The 13729-nt window shown below is 45.6% G+C and overlaps 1 protein-coding gene across 4 annotated transcripts in view; it reads right to left on the bottom strand.

Moving 5' to 3' along the window:
• SERGEF (secretion regulating guanine nucleotide exchange factor) overlaps nucleotides 1-13729 on the bottom strand; it is a 245340-nt gene that overhangs the window by 173224 nt on the left and 58387 nt on the right. For all 4 annotated transcript variants that reach the window (XM_062198088.1, XM_062198085.1, XM_062198086.1 and 1 more), the window contains one exon: nucleotides 12673-12839. In XM_062198088.1, coding sequence (XP_062054072.1) covers nucleotides 12673-12839 — 167 coding nt within the window. The remainder of the gene's footprint in view (nucleotides 1-12672; nucleotides 12840-13729) is intronic.

Here is a 13729-nt window from a genome sequence, read left to right as displayed (position 1 = left end):
TCCCATATGAGTGTTGGTTCTAGTCCCAGCTGCTCCTCTTCCCATCCAGCTCTCTGTTATGGCCTGGGATGGCGGTAGAGGATGGCCCTAGTTCTTGGGCCCCTGAACCCACATGGGAGACCCAGAAGAAGCTCCTGGCTCCTGGCTTCGGATCGGTGCAGCTCTGGCCATTGCAGCTATCTGGGGAGTGAATCAGCAGATGAAGGACCTCTCTCTCTCTGTCTTTACCTCTCTTTATAACTCTTTCAAATAAATAAAATTTTAAAAATCTTAAAAAAAAAAAAAAAGAATCCCAGTATCACACACAGGAATTATGTAACTATATAAAGGGTAGATTCTCCCTTCTAGTTACAGTTCAGTGGTCGCTCTCTCCAAGACCCAGATCTTAGAGTACCTGTACCCCAAGGGAATAACCTGGTTTTGCTTCCCTGGAAGTGACAAGAGCAATGTTTTCTCTTTATCTCCCTCAAGGGACACTTATTAGGCAAGGCCCCAATGACTCAGTACATTTCAGGCAAAGAAGAGACTACAACCAGATGGGAATAATGCTTGGAAAGAAAGGTGACTACAGAGCTGGCTCTTCAAGGCAGCCATCCAACTTAAAGTACCTAAAAATGCCTGGCAAACAGAGGCTCGAGTCAGGCCAGTGCCAACAACAAAAAGATCCCATTGATCGGAAAACCTCCAAGCAGGAAGCTCTAAGCAGCAGCAACTCTGAATCAAGCAGATGGCATTAGACTTGGGAATCAGCTAATCAGAACAAGGTCCCAGTGACCAAATATCCAAGACAGACACTCCAACTCCCCAGCAGTGGGATCTGCAAAATCCAGACCCTGCTCAGGGCAGGATTTTTATACAAATGGAACCAGCAGAGAGAAAGGAAAAGAGAACCCAGGGTTCAACCTAACTTATAGCCAGGATGCCAAAAGCCCAACAAATTCCAGACCTGAACTTTCAACAGTATCAAAAACAAGGGAGTTAAAGGGAGGGTAAAAAAGAGCTTAGGGACAACAGCTCAACAGAGCCAAGAAATGTGGATAAGGACATCAAGCAAAGAAAAACCCAACAGAGTAGAAAAGAAGAGGCATGACTGTCCGGCTGGACAGCAGAAATAACAGGATGAATAAACATCATGCTAGTTATCTGCTGGTGAGTGGGTAGGCATTTTCCAAGCAGCCAAGGGCGAAGAGATGAATCAGCATGTGCAAAGATGCATCGTTTCAAACAACATGATCCTTGCATTGGTTCAGCATGGATGAACTGCAGAATAGAGAGAGACTGGTAGAAGGTGATACTGGATATTTTGACAAGAGCTGGATCAAAAGGAGCTTCTTATGATAAGGCAGCGATATGGACTAAATCCAGGATAGGATGCCTTTAAAAACTAAAGGTAGGACCAGCACTGTAGTGTAGTGGGTGTGGCCACTACTGGGTACCAGTATCCCATATGGGTGCTGGTTCCAGTCCTGGCTGCTCCACTTCTGATCTAGCTCCCTGCTGATGTACCCAGGAAAGCAGCAGAAAATGACCCAAGTGCTTGGGCCCCTGCAACCACTTGAGAGAGCCAGAGGAAGGCCCTGGCTCCCAGCTTTGGATGGACCCAGCTCTGGCCATTGCAGCCATTTGGGGAGTGAACCAGTGGATAAAAGACATCTATCTCTCTCCCTTCCTCCCTCCCTCTCTTCCTTCCTCTCTCTCCCTCTCACACTCTCCCTCCTTCCCTCCCTCCCTCCCTCCCTCTCTCTCTCTAGCTCTGCCTTTCAAATAAATAAATAAATCTTAAAAAAAAAAAATAGGAGCCAGCGCTGTGGCACAGTGGGTTAACACCCTGGCCTAAAGGGCTGGCATCCCATATGAGCGCCGGTTCAAGACCCAGCTGCTCCACTTCCTGTCCAGCTCTCTGCTATGGTCTGGGAAAGCAGTAGAAGATGGCCCAAGTCTTTGGGCCCCTGCACCCACATGGGAGACTGGGAAGAAGCTCCTGGCTCCTGGCTTTGGATCAGCACAGCTCCAGCCGTTGTGGCCATCTGGGGAATGGAACCATCGGATGGAAGACCTCTCTCTCTCTCTGCCTCTCCTCTCTCTGTGTAACTCTGACTTTCAAATAAATAAATAAATAAGTCTTTAAAAAAAACCTAAATTTGTTGCGCACCTATTGTGTGCTGGGCACTAAAGACAATGAGGAGGCAGTGGTGCACAAGGCCAAGAACAATCCTGGAGCGTAGGCTCTTTACATACTGGCTGTAAAGATCACAGGTCATGTTTCTCCCATTCCTTGAGAGCAGAGGCCTGGTCTTATCCTAGACAGTTTCCTAAAAGGTTGTCTAATTTCTATCCTTATAGTTGATGTCCAGTAAATGTTTATTGTGGGAATAAATTTTTCTGTATTTTCTAAGAAATTTTAAAAAAACATAAAGAGCATAGCATGATCGGATTTATATTTTAGTGCATTACTTTGGCTACTGGCTGGGTATACTGGGGTGAGGCCAGATTAGAACAAGAGGTGAAACAACCACAGGTCGTCACTGTAGTCAGGCAATAGGTAATGGAGGGCCAAGCAAAAGGAATCACGGTGGGCATGGAGGCAGTCTTAGTACCCTGGACAACCAATTCAGGCAAAGCTCTCTCAGGCTTCACAGACCTGGCACTTCTCTCATCAGATCACCAGCCACCTTCAAACCCTCACTGCCTCCTGTTTTCACTCTAAACCTCTGCATGATTTATTTTCACCCTGGGACAGCCCAGCTTTCAAGGTCAAATGTAACAAAAGACAGCTGGTCAGTTTCCGGGGGACCCTGGGTGAAGCCCGGGGCAGTTGTACTCCTGCAGAGCGTGGTGGCGACACATCAGGTCACCGGGGACTTTAAATCAGGGCTGATGAATGTCCTCTGTTGTTGACAGAAAGCAAGTCAGAAACATCCTTGCCGTTGATGCTGACAGCCGCCTCAGCAGGAATTCACACGCTGGTACTGCGGGAAGACTGGCTGCGATTACCAAGTACCTGGGCGCCACTATTTTCGCTGGCTCTGATTTTAAGCAGATCCAGGACAGCTCTGTAGCTCCTAAGATCTCAAGTGACTCAGACAAAAAAGAATAGTTCTGACCCGTAGTCATAACTAAACCTGGATCTGAAGCATAAAGTGGCTCATATGACATGAACCCAACAATAGCCCTTCCATACAGCACTTCACAGAAGTCCGGCTTTACCTTATTTGCATCTTTCAATAACCTGTGGGTAAGGTAAAACAGATACTTTACAGCCACATCATTAATGAGAAAACTAAGACTGGACACGGTTTTGAGTGACCCAAGGTCATACTGATGATTGGCACACAGTATAAATTCCCACGCAGGTCTCATCCCACATTCAGGACTGTTTCCATCAGACCTCCAGCTCCAGCTGGTACTATTGTTTACCATAATCATGAGTTAACTTCACTGTTACCTCACGCTGCCTTTGCTTGCTGCTTTTCCTCAGAAGACATTAACCTAAATTCCAGAGAAGGACGCCAGATCTCACTAGCCCCAGTTGCCACCATCACAGCCAGAGCCGGAGGCCAGGACTGCATCCTGATCAGATCTGCATTGAGAGGAAGCTGGTGGTGAGATTCAAGTTGAGAGGAAGCAGAGGCCAGGTTCAAGTCTGAGTTCTGCCAGGCACTGTGTAACTACAAGGTAGAGACAGCTTTCTCACTGAACTTCAGTTTCCTTCCCTCGGGAATGAGGCCAGGAACAGCTGCTCTTACCTCCCAGTCATCAGAGCCATGTCCCATCAGTCACCAGATGGTGCTGAATGTCCTCACAGGAGAGCAAAACAAACTAGTCGCTCTCTTCTGGCCTCCCTAGCCTAACCTCACAGCTCCAGCAGATCAGTGGCTTTCAATCTAACCAGGAGGATTTAAGCCACTGAACTTGAGCTCACACGCTTTTTTTTTTTTTTTTTCCAGCACACTTCTACTGATTATTTATTTTGTACCAAGCCTGGCCCTAATCAGACAAAGATAAATAACACAGTGCTTGCCCTCAAAGAACTCAAAGTCTGATTTAGAGATGGACATATTAATTAACTACTACCTCACTAATAAATATTCTAATGCAGTAGTGGGCAAAACTTTGTATTTAACTTGTGAATTCTTGATGCCTTGCACTGCACATGGATTACAGTGGCTCACAGTAGACATTTGTTGAATAAATAACATAATATAGAACCCGATGACAAAGGATACACACAGTGGAATGAAAATACCCTCTATTCTATCTCCAAACATCTATCTTCACGTATCCCTTTTTTCTGTACCCCTGTGTTGTAAGAAAGAAAAAGCGTCCTTTTTTCTTGTCACAACTAACCCCTTCACTGTGATCTCAATTCTACAAGGGAACTTCAAGAAGCTCACGGAAAGATGGAATTAAAAGATAAGTTTATTTTGGTGCAACAATTTTGAGACCCATGTACATGAGGGATCTTCAAAAAGGTCATGGAAATGATGTATTATGAAAAAAAGCATGCATTTCAAAAATGTTTATATCAAAATTGTCTTTTACCTCCATTTTCCCACCACATTTTGAAGTACTTTCATTTCTCCCACCTCCTTAGGGGCTTTGCTGCAACCACTCCCCCTCCCTCTTGCAACTTTACTCACCAGCTTTCTCCCCCTCTCATGCTCTCTAATCTTTTCCTTCTCAGCCTTCTGACACACTCTGACTTCTCAGTGCTTACAAAGCTAACTCGAACCAAGCTCCCTTTTCAAGGCACTGAGTTTATTCTCGCCCTCCTCTGACGGCTGCATCCATAGAAAGCGTCACTCACCCCTGCAGCCTGCATTTGCTGCACCCATTCACTTGCTGTGCCCCTACTTTAGCTCCCATCTTGCCACTGAAGCTGCTCTCAGAAGTGGCACCACAGCCTCCCTGACACCAAATCCAATGGGCTCCTCTCCAGCCCCAACCTCTTGCCGAAATAGCCTTAGCCTCTATGACACTTCTGTGACACACGTCACGTTTCTCTTCTCTTGTCAATACTCCATCTCCAGCTGACTCCTCATCCCTACTTTCCTCTTACATGCAAATTCTGGCCAAGATTCCCCACCAGTTACTTTACTTTAGCTCCCTTGAGAACTAATTTAATGTTAAAGGCTTCCAATTCAGGAAGCCTTTTCAGTCACCACCTCCCACCTCAACCCCACCACCACCACAGACCTTCAGAATCCAACAAACCACAGAGACTAGAAATACAAGAGGGAAAAGGTCCTCACGGATATAGAAAGGGGCAGGATCAACAGGATCACCGCCCCCAACCCCAGCCTAAGCACCTATGGGGTACTGGGGACAACCTGAGACACTGAGAACATGGCTTTGAACAAGATATATAGCAGGTTAAGTTACTGTCTGTGATCCCAGAATCCCATATGGCCACCAGTTTGCGTCCCAGATGCTCCACTTCTGATCCAGCTCCCTGCTAATGCACCTGGGAGAACAGTGAAAGATGGTCCAAATGCTTGGGCCCCTGCCACCCAAGTGGGAGACCCAGACGAAGCATTTGGGAAGTGAATCAGTGAATGGAAGATCTGTGTGTGTGTGTGTGTCTGTCTGTCTGTCTGTCTCTCTCTCTCTTTCTCTCTGTAACCCTGCTTTTCAAAATAAATAAACCAATCTTTTAAAATAAAAAGGATACACAGACCTTTGTTCTCTTGGAACAAGGAAGAGCAAGATGACAAATATAAACAAACAAGAAAACAGCAGATACAGCATACTTTTGCCATCTCTCTCAAACATAACAGCCCTTTCTGGCTCTTTCTTCCAAGTGTTCACATGGACAAATCCAGTCCACTGCCTTCAGATTTGTTTTGTGTTATTTCTACCCTCACTACGTCAGCAGCTACAGCACAGATGTGGGACCTTACAATCTCCGGTGAAAGACCAGCAATCACTGTTGAGTAACAGATTTTAAGCACTGCTGTCCCATTTGGGCTCTAAAACATTGGCCTCAGCTACACTTGCAAGGTTTGAGCTGCCTGGAGCGCATGGTGTCAGAAATCTCCCACTTCTCTAGGAAAAGCACCAGTGTTGTGGGTGACTTACCACAGAGCCACTTGGGAACGCTTTTTCAGGTTGTGTTCAGTTCCGTCAGAGCCCTCCAGACTCAGCTGACTGCTGGTGGTAGATTTCTGTGTTATTTAGGGCACCAAAGTCCCACAGTCTTGACACAAACTTAAAATTAGAAATGCATTAAATATAGGAAAGGAGGAAGGTCATTCAGGAAAGGCAGCCTTCTGAGGGAGTTGTAGGACAAAGACGCCCTGGAAACTTCCAGGTCCATTAATGGGTTTTACACAGCATTCAAGAGGTATTTCTCCTTCAGATATACCACAGTGGGAAGCATAGGGGACTGGCTCAAATCTCAGCTACCACAGCCGAGTGAGTGACTCTGCAAACTAAAAATAGATTCTTTCCTACTCATTCTGACAGATTTCACTTGGACCCTCTGCACAGGTTGATCCTCCAGCAGTTTTAGTCCTGCAGCAAAATGAAGTCCAATGATGTTCGAGCTTCACAATTACCCAGTCTCTGGTACAACTCTTGTTTATTTCCACATTTCCTGGTCCTGCCCCAATGGCTGTTTATGTGCACACGTGCTCACATGTACAGTGGGCTCCCTGGCTTGAACTGAGTGCTCCTCAACCAAACATGAGCAGATTTTAAACCATGAACATGACTCAGGCTGTGGCTGCAGACTGAGCCCATAACAGGCCGTCAGAGACAAAGCAGATCCAGCTCTTTGACTCGGAACCTCTCTTAATTCCTAGTTTTGGGCCTCAGTTTCCTCAGTTATAAAAACAAGACTAATTATCGCTATCTTGGCCTATTTCACGGCATCTCACTGGGACCAAGATAATGTACACGAAAGTTACTTAGCTTCACTAACAAATGAGGTGAGGGCCACAGACAGGACAGGCGGCCAGATTGCAAAACTAGGCTCCCACTGGAATGGGTAGGCAGCGTGATTGCCCCAGCAGTCAAAAGCAGATCCGTATGCACAGTTTCAGTTCATGCTGATCCTTCTGCCAGGAATGTCTTCCTTTTTTAAAAAAATTTATTTATTTACTTGAAAGGCATAATTACAGAGAGGGAGAGAGAGAGAGAGAGAGGTCGTCTATCTGCTGGTTCACTCCCCAGATGGCTGCAATGGCCAGAGAGCTGCACCAATCCGAAGCCAGGAGCCAGGAGCTTCCTCCAGGTCCCCAATGTGGGTGCAGGGGCCCTAGGACTTGGGCCATTTTCTACAGCTCTTCCCAGGCCACAGCAGAGAGCTGGACTGGAAGTGTAGCAGCTGGGACCTGAACTGGTACCCATATGGGATGCCAGCACTGCAGGTGGCAGCCTTACCGGCTACGTCACAGCACCAGCCGCAGGAATGTCTTTCTATCTTTGCTGAACTCCTCACTTTGAAGAACCTAGTCCAAATACCATTTCTTTTTGTTAGTGTTTTCTGAATTAATCATTTCATCCCCACTGCCCCCTTGGCCTTTTGCACCTAACTCTGATAACATTTTTCACTTACATATCTGGAAGTTCACATACTTTTTTAATCTCTGTAGCTACCTCCCTACCTACCACCTCTATGCAGCCAACACTGGCACATGGCAAGTGTCAACCAATGTTTATGGGGTTGAGCTCAAAATCAAGAAGGAGGTGAACATCAGAGAGACCCAGGAAAGCAGAAAAGGTGGGACAGCAAACTCACAGAGCCAGTGGAGCGGGTGGAGGGCAATGAATCCAAGAAGGCAGTGTCCCCCAGGTCTGTCCCTAACAACGAGGACACAGCCAGAGGAACGAGGGTGACCACCAGACTGCAAGTTCCGAGGAGACCAGAGAATTGAAGAGTGAGTCAGGGCAGCCTTCTGAAGTCCAGGGACTACGGAGCAGGGACACTGTACCAAGTCCCAAAACTAACTGGAACAGGAGAGTTTGAGGACAAGAAGTATGGGCAGAGAATAGAGCCAAAGAGTCAAAGCAAGGTTGAAGTGTTACTGAAGCCTGGACCTTCTAGACTAGTTAACACCCCAGGGCTGACAAGGTTGAGTTAGCAGCTAGGATTAGTAAGTTTGGCTATGAAACTGAGGGGCTCCAAAGGCAGGAGGCCTTGAAAATTTAAGCAGTGATTATGTCTATGAAATAAGAATTAGAGATGGCAGAGACCCTTAAATGTAAAAAAAAAATTAGGAATCATCTGGACTAATATCCCCAATCCACATACAGGGCAACTAAGAACCCAGGAGGAAAGGGGGGTGGGGGGTGGGGGGGGCTAACCAAACTCACTTTGTAATGGCAGAACCCAAGCTAGAGGCCAGCTCTTCTAACTCCCACTCTAGTTCTTTCTTGTCCTTTCAAAGGCTATTTACCTCAAATCAAACGGGTCTCCTGATGGTTCTACTAACATCCCTGGTGCCAATCCCTGCGGTTTCAGAATCTTGAGGACCCCCAAGGATACCCACGGAATGAACACAAGCACTACTGCCCAACTGCAAATGCAGGCTTTCACCTGTGGTGGACGTTAGAACAAACATGCAACAGGAAATGTGCAAGCAGCAGCCTCACCTGGGCTTAGAAAGAGAGAAAGCTGCTGTGGTTCATGTTTCCTGTCATGGAGCAAAGTTGTTTACATACACCCTGTCCTGACACATGCAGGAAGGGATCAATCCTAAAATCTTCCAGGAGTGACCAGGGTGGCCTAGCATCTAAAGGAAGCTGACAGTACATGTCTTCACCACCAGAAGAACACTAAAACGATACCTTCCAGGTTTAAAATCTTGAAAAAGTATCTATCAGAATAGAGGTGACACATGGCTCAGAAGACAAACATGGCTGTTCTCAGGGACTGACAGACCCTGACTCCAGCCTTCAAAAATTTTCATCTAGGGCCGGCATTGTGGCAGAGGGGTTAAACCACCTCCTGCAATGCCAATTCCCATATGGGTGCTGCTTTGTGTCCCAGCTGTTCCACTTCCCATCCCACTCCCTGCTAATGCTTCTGGGAAAGCAGTGGAAGATGCCCAAGTCCTTGGGCCCCTGCACCTATGTGGGAGATCTGGATGAAGCACCCGGCCCTGGCTTTGGCCCGGCCCATCCCTGGACGTTGCTGTCATTTGGGGAGTAAACCAAGGAATGCAAATTCTCTCCCTCTCCCTCTCCCCCCCACCCGCCTCCAACTCTGCCTTTCAAATACATAAAATAAATCTTTCTAAAATTTTTTCTCATCTAGGAAAGTATATATATGAAAAAGGACATGGAAAATTAAACCTCGGACTAGTGTTGTAACACAGTGGGTTAAGCCATTGTCTGCAACACCAGTATCCCATGTGGGTGCCAGTTAGTGTCCTGGATACTCCACTTCCAATCCAGCTTCCTGCTAATGTGCCTAGGAAAGCAATAGAAGATGGTCCAAGTGCTTGGGCTCCTGCCACCCACATGAGAGACCCAGATGATACTCCTGGCTCCTAGTCTCGACCTGGCCCAGCCCTGGCTGTTGCAGCCACTTGAGAAGTGAACCAACAGATGGAAGATCTCTCTCTCTCTCTCTCGGCCTCTCCCTCTCTCTGTAATTCTAACTTTCAAATAAATAAATAAATAAATCTTTTTAAAAATGAGTTTCAATTTTACCTCATACACAGAGAAAGTATGTGAGCCTTTTCAAATACTTTAATTCAAGCCTCAAACCCAGTTTGAAATCCATGCATAGTTTTTACATAAAACACATTTTCCATGAACTTTTTGAGGACCACTGATATTCATTTGGTACACATTTTTCAAAAAATTTTTGTACCAGAATGAATGTGTCTTTAATTTCATTTTCCACAAACTTTGTAAAGCACCCTCATAGATGCCTGGCAGGCCAGATTTGGACATCAACAGGTAGAGAGAATTCCCACACCCAGTTGACCAGTGGGTAACAGCATGGAATCTAAATCTGTAGGAAGACCAAAGACTACTCGGAGACTTAGCAGAGAAGGGAGGCAGCCCTGAGATGAAGCTGCCAAGGGGCTGAAGATTCAAGTCCACTCCTCCCTTTGCTCCCTTAAGTCAGGCTCTTGGGCAACATGTTTGCATTGGACATGTCTGTCACCATGCTGCAAACTGTGGCCATCACAGGACATTAAAAGGCCTCAATGGGGAAGAAGAAAAGAAGAAACAGCAGTTCCTGGGTGTCCACAGGATGCCATGCACTTTGCACATTATCCTCACCAATATCATTATTGCCCTCATCTTGTCAACAGAATCAGTGACTCTATTAAGTTCTGTGCCTCCACTACTATGCCAACCAGCCACAAAGTCTAAAATGACCCAAGAAAGACAATAAAAAGCTAAAGCATATAAAGCAGTATGTATCAGGCTGTCAGAAACTTAACTCGCTAAGCAGACAATACTCTTTTAAATACTGCGTTGGTTCATTCACTGCTGGTAGAGTCAATTTCCTCTGAGAGAATCTAAAGAAACAGAGCAAAAGTCATAAAGATGCTTATAGCCTCTGCCCTTCTGATGTCATCCAAAAGAACACGTGGTAAGGAAACAGCTCATGAGGGGCTTACGGCAGGGGTCACAATTGTGACCGACAAAGAAAACAAAAGAGAAAACGATGGTCCAACATCCAAAGAACGGTTTGAAAATCCTAGAACTTTCTCATTATTTAACTCAATAGTATAGTCATTTTAAGTGATCATTTTAAAGACTAACAAGAAATAAGAATTTGTGATAAAATAAATGAAGACTGAATATAAAACATCATAAATGCTATCACTATAATTTTGTAAATGTACATGTGTATATGCAAAAAAATAATGTGATTATGCTAGGGTGATAAGATTATGAATGGTGGGGCTGGCGCTGTGGCTCAGCAGGTTAAAGCCCTGGCCTGAAGCGCTGGCATCCCATATGGGCGCCGGTTCTAGTCCCGGCTGCTCTTCTTCCAATCCAGCTCTCTGCTATGGCCTGGGAAAGCAGTAGAAGATGGCCCAAGTTGTTGGGCCCCTGAACCCATGTGGGAGACCCAGAAGAAGCTCCTGGCTTCAGATTGGCACAGCTCTAGCCGTTGCGGCCAATTGGGGAGTGAACCATTGGATGGAACACCTCTCTCTCTCTCTCTCTCTCTCTCTCTGCCTCTCTTCTCTCTGTGTAACTCTGACTTTCAAATAAATAAATAAATCTCTAAAAAAAAAAAAAGATTATGAATAGCTTCCTTATCGTTATCAGTTGTAAAGGGTCTTAGTGGTATTGCTTAGTACCTTTTTGTTTTGTTTAAAGACTTATTTATTTATTTGAAAGGTAGAGTTACAGAGAGAGAGGAGAGACAGAGAGAGAGATCTTCCATCCACTGGTTCACTCTCCAAATGGCCACAACAACAAGGGCTGTGCCAAGCCAAAGCCAGAAGCCAGGAGCTTCTTCTGGGTTGCCCATGTGGGTGCAGAGACCCAAGCACTTGGACCATCTTCCACTGATTTCCCAGGCCATTAGCAGAGAGCTGGATCGGAAGTGGAGCAGCCAGGACTCGAACCGGCACCCATATGGGATACCGGCACTGCAGGCCACAGCTTATCCTGCTAGGCCACAACACCAGCCCTTGTTTAGTACCTTTTCAATTAAAGAGATAAAGAGAGGAAAAAACAAGAGCAAAAACAAAAAATAACAGTCCCAACTCAGCACTAAGAAAGGACCCAGGAGGACCAGGGCTGAGATGTGAAACAGAAATTGAACCCCGTCCTACATACCCGGAAGGAGGAGGCCAGGCCTGCCCCAGGGGAAGGGGAGCCCTCTAGGTATGGACAGGGTTGTAATTAGTCTGATGCTAATTACAGAAGTCTCACTGGTTTATTAATTTTGGGGGGGTGGGGAGCAGACTCTGAATGAAGACTGAATTCCTTCATTAAGCCAACGTGGGTTCAGAGGAACATTTCCTGTGTGGCCATCCTTATTGTTCTCAAAAACCTAGTCTTTTCCTTTCTAAGGACAGTAGTAAAACAAAATTTAGCAACAGAAGCATATACCCTGGAGAAATTAAGGCTCTCGCCTTCAATGTAGAAATTGAAGACATTTCAGAGAACCAAAGGGGCTTGAATAAGCAACTGAACTACAAAGTTTCCTACACTGGGAAATATAAACAGAAGTGCAAAATATTTAGCTCAGTGTAAAAGGCCTCCTCAACCAGCGTCCCACACGCATTTCTGGTATTACCTCATAATTACCCCTGCGGACACTCCAAGCTCCAAACTCAACTGCAAGTGGTCCTCAGAACATCTCCTTCCCATTCCTACCCTCATGATTCTGTTCAAGCTGTTGCACCCACTGAAAGATCCTCTTCACCCTTGTAACTGCTTGACCAGTTTGACCCATCAAGACATAGCTCAAAGCCACGTCATTCTCAAAGCCTAAGCCAATCCCTGTACCCCGAGGTCATATCTCATTCTTCAGAGTAGACCAGAGTACGTACTTTGAACCTCTCTTTAATGAGTTTCACACTATCTGCCTTATGGTGTAGTTATCTGGAGAACTGACCTTTCTACCATGTTAAACCATGAGCTCCTTCAGATTGTCACGTGGAACCAAAGACAATGCCCAGCACTCAGCAGTGCTTCACTGAAAGACGAGGAAAAGAGAGCCATCGCCTCTGTGCAAAGTCCTACCTCAGTCGCTCCCATTAAACAATGCAGAGATGAAGGTATGCTGTTCCATGGTCTGGAGCAGGGCAGGGATGGGTCCTGATGTTCTGGTTTCCAGCATTCGTGAGACTCCAACGTCCTCCCTAGTTGACCATAGTCTGCTCGGCCCCAGGTAAACACCTTACCAGTTTCTAAAAACAAACATTATTTGAATTAGGTTTACATTCCACAGTTGTGTTCTCATTGGTAGGCAATGAATTATAAGAGAAAGTGGGAACATTTATTTTAGCACCAACCACTCTGCACTAGTTGCCTTCCCCATCTTCCTGTAAATAAAGCATGAGAACTCTCATTTTCACAGATGTGGGAACTAAAGCTCAGAGAAGTTAAATAACTTGCTCCAAAATCAAACAAGTGGTGAGTACTAGCGCTAGATTCAAACAGAGGTCAATCCAAAAGCCCACGCTCTTGCATTTTATATAGACGTAAACATGGGTATGACCACAAATAAAACTTCAGCCATGCTTTATGGCCTACCTACCCTGTCCCCTCCTCACATTCTCCTTGTGCTTTGCCCAAATATTTTTTCTCAGACTCTTTGCCTGACTCAATCCAGAGCCCCTTTTGCCCCCTAGGAATTCCCCATGCCATAAACACTTAAGGTCTTACTCTGAGCTCAATTATTAGCCAATTTTGCATGTTTTCTCCTACATGTCTTTCAGAGTCTAGGCTGTTACCCAAAGGAGCAATTCTAACAGCCCCAAGGCAAATGCCCATGTGTGCTGAAAGAAAGGGAATGTAAGAAGGGGTGGAAAAAAGACAAAACCTTCTGGAGCCAGAAAAGTATTCAGTCCTCCAGCCCCCTCACAGGAAGCTAGCCAGTGCTGAAGATGCTAGGAGAAAAATGAAGTCTGGAAAAGAATAAATGGCCTTTCTTCTACCAGATAAAATTCACCAAATTCATTCAGTTGTACCAAGTGCTACATTTGTTATTTCAACAGAAATGCAAAATCCGATGAGGCATAGATTATTAACAGATTCTCTTCAATAAATATGCATAACCATGTGCGCTGTATAAATT

Source organism: Lepus europaeus, chromosome 7 (assembly GCF_033115175.1).
Source record: "Lepus europaeus isolate LE1 chromosome 7, mLepTim1.pri, whole genome shotgun sequence".
NCBI classification, from domain to species: Eukaryota; Metazoa; Chordata; class Mammalia; order Lagomorpha; family Leporidae; genus Lepus; species Lepus europaeus.
The sequence above is the reverse complement of the archived record's forward strand: the minus strand, read 5'-3'. Positions and strand labels throughout refer to the sequence as shown.